Here is a 6,567-nt window from a genome sequence, read left to right as displayed (position 1 = left end):
CCTATCATGTACAATGTGTTGGTGCGCTGGCTAATAGAAGCTCTAGTGTTACATAGTGATGTCACTATGGTGCTGTTTACACGAGAATGCAAACGGTTGTATCCGCTACATTTCTCTTTCGTATAGCCCTTTCGTTCACACAAGGCCGTAACGGAAATGCGGAAACGGACCCCGCAAACGATAACGGGGTCCCAAGGTGTGTAGATCTGCAAACGGAAGGCTCTGGGGGGCCAAACGGCTCCGTGTGTACGCCCTATACGATCATTTCCTGATAACGATGAAGCCATAGCCCCGCCTCTCCCCACCTCTGCTGCTCACTGCTGTAGCATGGTCAGTAGCTACTGACCATGACCATGATACTGACATGATACTGACCATGTTAGTGCAAAATCTACAGCTCCTCTACCACATCAGCAACAAGTGGACATGGAGAATTACATGAACTACATGTTGCTAAATCCACCAGAAGGACAACCATGGCAACCATGCTCGGGGGTCTTCTTCACTGCTTTTGGTGTATTTTGTGGCAGAAGTACAGCGCCACTTACAGGCCCGGCGTATGTACTACAGCGTGTCCAGCGCTCCCGAGCGGTCTCGTGTGAACGGAAGACTTTTTTGATATCGTATTCGGTTTGTTTGCGTTTCGTATGCGTTTGCATGTAAATGGGGTCTATGTTACTGAAGTAAACAAAGGAGTCCAATGGAGGCATTTCAGGCAGGGGGGGGGAGTGTTTGGGAGAGAAACTCACTGTGGAGGGAACAAAGGGATTTTAGCCTTTGCTGACCATTTGCATACACTAAAACCTATAGAACACACTACAGGAAAGGAAGACTCAAAAAAGCACAATAGGGCCCCTTTAAACAAACCCTTAATCAAAAAATTGGAGATGAGTGAAACATTGACTTTGCTTCAGCACTACTGCATGACTGATGCTCTTGTGGAACACGGCCCTCAAGTGCAACAGCCCAATCCAGATGCCACATAAATAAATGATAATGATGTCCCAAATATGCAAAGTTTCTAATGAAATAGCTACTTTTCATTGAAGATGGTTGTCAATACTGAGCTAGTCACTAACTTTGCCTGTCTGCTGTTTGATGCTGGGCAGACAGCATACAGTGGGCTCTATTGTTCTCAATACAATCAGGCTGATGAGAGCTGTGAGACTCAACCAAACCAGAACAAATCAATCAGAAAAACAAAGCAGATTGGAAAGATGCTCAAACTGTCCACTGAGCTTAAATAAAACAGTAGAGCTGGCGGAATTCCTGTGGGTTTGCAATAACAAGGTTTGTACAATGACACTAATGGTTATTTTCAGTAGAACCTCATATGATGGATGCTTGGATTAGCACTTGACATACACAAATAAGCCATGCTTGTCGCAGGATGAGTGATTTGGCATTTCAAGACCCATTGTTATTGCGGTTTCTGTGTCTTACAATACCTTTAAACTGCAAGTAAAAGCACATGAAAATGCTTTGGCTGAACATTGCCCCTACAGCAAAGTCTGGTAAAGAGTTTATGTGAGGATAATCCTTTTTGTAGTTTTAAACAACAATACCTTGCAATTTAGTACAAGGTGTTTGTAATGACATCATGTACAGACAAAAAGCTTCTGGCATGGAGTTTGTTTTACAACAGTTGGATAATGGATCAAAGTGTTGTATGTTATTATAAGGGGTGTTTCTTTTCCTTCTTTTGGCAGTCAAATACTTAAAAGGATCCTTGTATAGAAAATGTGGGATCACAAAAGGCACGATCAAAGCGCCCACCCTCACGGAGAACAGTCAGAGGAATGTCCAGTCGCAGGGGTCAGGATCAGTGTAACCTATAATCTGAGGACGTTTAGTTTGTATCCACTTGTAGACAGTATTTTACTCTGAAACCTGCACCACTGCTCCTTGAATTTGCCTAACAAGTCACTACCTGCTTGTCACTGTAGCCTGCAGTTACGTGATTCCCCTTCGCCTAACCCCAAATGTCATACGACAGAGAGCAGGAGACGTCTTGGATCTTTGTGGGAGCAACATGACAGTTTAAAAAACAGGCTCGGTGGCATTCCCTGCAGCCACAGCTTAAATAATTAGTCCCAGACACTGACTACAGAGATACCTGCTACGCCCTGAAAGGTGCTGCTTTTCCGGGATTTTACCTGACAGCGTTATTAATCATTTTAGTCTTGCCAACAGGAAGCCACCTTGCTGAGAGGGTGTGATGACGGTAAGTGTCCCAGCTGATAGCCAGCTTGTGTGTTTGAACACATTTCGACACATTTCATTTCTTCACTGTGCTTTAACTGATCCTCTTTCTATCCATTAATTAGGGATTCAAAGCCGAACCCTGGCAAACTGTCAGCAAAACCACATGAGAAAGTAAGCTCCTCCTCTATCTCGATTATCTGCGTAGAGAATACAAGTCTAGACAGATAATATATTTGTACAATGGTTGTAGCAGATATAAGTACTGACTCCGCTCTGTATTAATAATCCTCACATCCTAAAGTCTAAAGTCAAAGTTGAATCTTGATTGGGCCAAATGTGACCCTGAGTGACCCACAACAATTATGCTGGGTCTCCCCACTTTTATTTTTAGAGACCTTCAGACTTGGCTAATATTGTCAAAACAGTTTTGTAGTGTTTATATAGCTGTTGTGGAGGATATCGTGAAGCCTTGTTCTGATAAAAAAAAACTAGAGCATATTTATTATATAATTTTAACTTGAAACGGGTCACGGGAGACCCGAACACAACATAAGGGTTAAATATTTTCTGTGCAGTTTTGATATCTGCCTGTACAAGTTATCTATGAGAATATTCTAATAATCCAGAAGGCTGTGAGCAAGTAGATATTGAATGGTACATTTTATTATTGAGAAGATTAAACCTTTGGCCCAGACAGAAACAAACACTCAGCCGAGACTGTTATTGAGCAAGAGGTAACCCTGCACAAAGTGTGTGTTACTTGTGTGTAGCGACAGAGATTTCACATGAATTATAGTACATGCAACCTCTTATTAAAGTACCACTCTAACGCACACATACACTCACACAGGTCCTGTCATTGTGTCTCCCTGAACATTCCCTCCACAGCTTGTGGTGCTGCCTGTTTGAAAGCGGCACAGTAATCCTGGATCAGAGAGAACAAAGGGCCCCAGAGTGCTGGTGATGTAAGCACTGTGTCCACTGCTTGCCCCCCCACAACTGCTCTCCCCTCTCCCACATGCTGCCTGCCCAGGGGATGAGGTGAGACAGGGAGGAAGGTCCCTGTCGTGGAGGATCCCGAAGAGGCAACCGGTGTTAGCGGCAGGCTAACGGCAGTCTGTGTGCTGTCTCAGGGCCGCTGCTGATGACCTGGGACCCAGTCGGAGAGGAGAATGTTTTGACCGAATCGCTGTACAGGAATGTGGCTAAGCTGTGGGGAGTGGTGCATCGGCTCAGTGTGACCAGCAGAATAGACCACGGGACTTTTATTGCCTCTTTACTACACTTTCCTTGGAAGGCCACGATGCCAAAAGTGAGTATCACTGGGTAAACATTTACCTAGTTAACGCCTTGTGTGATCTAAAAATGGGTGTCGAACTATTTGCTTTTATATCTTTGTATGTGCAAGAAGTCTTTAGCGGCAGTGTGTTTTGGCCACCACAGGCACTACAAGCCGTGTCATTTGACTATATGGAAATGTGAGCGCCTGCTTGTGTCTGTGGACATTCAGGTTGGCGCTCTCTAAGTTCCCCAATGGACTCGATGCAGGACTCAAGTCGCACCATGGGGGGTCTGAATGCCCGTCTGAAGGGCTTCTTGGAGCAGGTGAACAGGCTGCAGGAGGCCAACCAGCGGCTGGAGGCTCAGATCGCAGACTGGGGGGCCAGGAGCCCGCCACGCTCCCAGGACTGGACCCAGCAGGAACAGACTGTCAGCGAGCTCCGTGCCCAGGTCAACATCTATTTGTTTGTGGTTTTTTTATCAGATAGTTATATGAAAATGATTTGGACTTTTTAAAAGTGTTACAAATGTCCCTGCTCTTTGCAGCACCAAGATATGACAGTGTTGCTGCAGTGCTCTCTCCACTCCAGGTTGAATCATTATGCTGGCGTTATGATCCATTACATCAGCCATATTGGTTGGCAGATAACAGGAGCAGGTGTGTGTAGTCACACAGCAAAGACTGCAGTCACAACAGAGACACAGCAGATTACCAGTCATGCATGCAGCATCATGTAAATGGCCTCAAGTACACGTTCACTTAAAGAGTGGAGAAAGTGGATTAAGGGCTGAGGCCCAACCGCCTCAGGGCTGGAGCTTTCACTTTTCAACACTTTCCTTTATTTAGAACCACCATGTAACATTTGGGGGTGAGAATGGAAAACATGTTTTTCATTTTTACATTAATGCCTTCCATGATCCTGGCAATTGCTGACATTCTTTATGAATTACTCTATTGTGTGCTGATTATTTTTGATCTGTGATAGAAAAGTAGGTCAACACAGGTAATTAACATTTCAGTCTGATTACAGTGCGGATGAAAAGATAGAGATAGTAGAGATAGATGTTTCTTTTATCAAAGTAAAATGCTACTAAGCCTGCCTGCATGTGGCTAATATTACTTAAACATAGGGTTGGGGTTAGGGTTAGGGTTAGGGTTGTGACTGCTGCAGCAGTTTTGTTAAAACCAAAGACATATTTTTGGGTAACATTGGTGACGTATTGTTGCACTGTATAGGGGCCATGCTGGGGACCATTTCTTCCTTTCTTCCTTGACTTCTTGTTCATGTTTCTTGTTGCAACGGCGTACCCGCAGTTAGATGTCATTGTTTTGCAATGTGCAACTGTCCCTAGTAACAACAACTCTTAAAACTCATTAAATTGGTGCTGAAATGTGATACAAGGGCAAGTGTATACAAGTTAAATGGGGTAAACATGGCCTGGCATCTATGAAAGGTGTACAGTAAATGGCTGTTGACTATTAGGGAGTTGTATTTACTGTATTGACTCCAGTTGGTTAGGAGGATTTAGCAAATCTTTTTTGATATATTAAACCCTTTTCAAAACTGGATACTGAAAGAAAATGTATTTGTTCTGCGAAATTGTCTTTGTTTTCACAAGACTGTTTCCGTTCAAGTAATCCATAAGCAACCACAATGTAAGTGCTGAAAGTTGTACACTATTAGTCCATAAGGTCAAAGGTAACTCCACATCAAACAAAGCAGACCTGCCTGTCATGATAATGGACCAGAGCCAGAAACCTTTGATAACTTTAAAGGCCATTTCAGTATACCATTAACTCCAACAGTTATGGTGTTCTCACATTAGCTGACTAACTGATCTCTGGGTTTAACATCACTTTCTGCTTGAGTAAATGTCACTGACAGACGTTGTAATGACTTGTTTCATACTGCGTCACCCACCTGGTCTTCAAAGTTTGGCTGCTGTTCCCATGACTGTGACAGACACCAGAGCAAATAGATAGTTTTATTGTTCCCTGATCTGAAAAATGCTTTCAAACTAACATCTAGGATTACCATGCTAATTATCCTCTAGTCTAAAGAACTCCATTGTGTCATCTAATTTAGAGCTCAGAAGTTTAAACCAGGAAGACTTAAGTGCTGATCCTGACTCACAAATAAAACATCTACATAATTAATGTTTATGATATGAATGTTGTGGAAAATTCCATGTTATCTTTGGCTGCTGTTGGACCTGGGTGCGTCTTCTTCTGAGATGGTTGCACTCTTAAGAAAAGAAAGGCAAGTTTATTTATATAGCACTTTTCAACACAAGGCAATTCAAAGTGCTTTACAAAAAATGAAAGACATTAAGAAAATGGCATTTAAAATCAGTCATTAAAAAGAAAAGATAATAAAATAAACATTAAAAGAAAAAATACATGGATAAAAGTTACAGTGCAGTCTAAGATATGAATAGTTCAATTAAAAGCAGCGACAAAAAGAAAAGTCTTCAGCCTGGATTTAAAAGTAGTCAGAGTTGCAGCGGACCTGCAGGTTTCTGGGAGTTTGTTCCAGATATTTGGAGCATAATAACTGAACGCTGCTTCTCCATGTTTAGTTCTGACTCTGGGGACAGAAAGCTGACCAGTCCCTGGAGACCTGAGAGATCTGGATGGTTCATAATTTAGCAGGAGGTCAGAAATGTATTTTGGGCCTAAACCATTCAGTGCTTTATAAACCAGCAGCAGTATTTTGAAATCTATTCTTTGACACACAGGAAGCCAGTGTAAAGACTTCAGAACAGGAGTGATGTGATCCACTTTCTTAGTGTTAGTGAGGACTCGAGCAGCGGCGTTCTGAATCAGCTGCAGCTTCCTAATAGATGTTTTAGTGAGACCTGTGAAGACACCATTGCAGTAGTCGAGTCTACTGAAGATAAAAGCATGGACAAGTTTTTCCAAATCCTGCTGTGACATTAGTCTTTTAATCCTAGATATGTTCTTTAGGTGATAGTAGGCTGATTTAGTAACTGTTTTAATGTGACTGTTGAAACTCAGGTCAGAGTCCATGACTACACCTAGATTTCTGGCTTTATCTGTTGTTTTGAACATTGCACACT

At 42.6% G+C, this 6,567-nt stretch overlaps 1 protein-coding gene across 2 annotated transcripts in view; it reads left to right on the top strand.

Moving 5' to 3' along the window:
* Positions 1–2,043: 2,043 nt before the first annotated feature.
* krt222 (keratin 222) overlaps positions 2,044–6,567 on the top strand; it is a 57,537-nt gene continuing 53,013 nt past the window's right edge. Inside the window, exons 1-4 of one of the 2 annotated variants that reach the window (XM_034240343.1) lie at positions 2,044–2,224; positions 2,328–2,376; positions 3,094–3,517; positions 3,716–3,936. In XM_034240343.1, the coding sequence (XP_034096234.1) occupies positions 3,739–3,936 (198 nt within the window). In that variant the 5' untranslated portion in view covers positions 2,044–2,224; positions 2,328–2,376; positions 3,094–3,517; positions 3,716–3,738. Of the gene's footprint in view, positions 2,225–2,327; positions 2,377–3,093; positions 3,518–3,715; positions 3,937–6,567 lie in introns of those variants that run through there. The other variant, XM_034240344.1, reaches the window with a different exon arrangement.

This window comes from Gymnodraco acuticeps, unplaced genomic scaffold (genome assembly GCF_902827175.1).
Source record: "Gymnodraco acuticeps unplaced genomic scaffold, fGymAcu1.1, whole genome shotgun sequence".
NCBI lineage: Eukaryota > Metazoa > Chordata > Actinopteri > Perciformes > Bathydraconidae > Gymnodraco > Gymnodraco acuticeps.
Note: the sequence above shows the minus strand (reverse complement) of the source record. Positions and strands in the feature narration are given on the sequence as shown.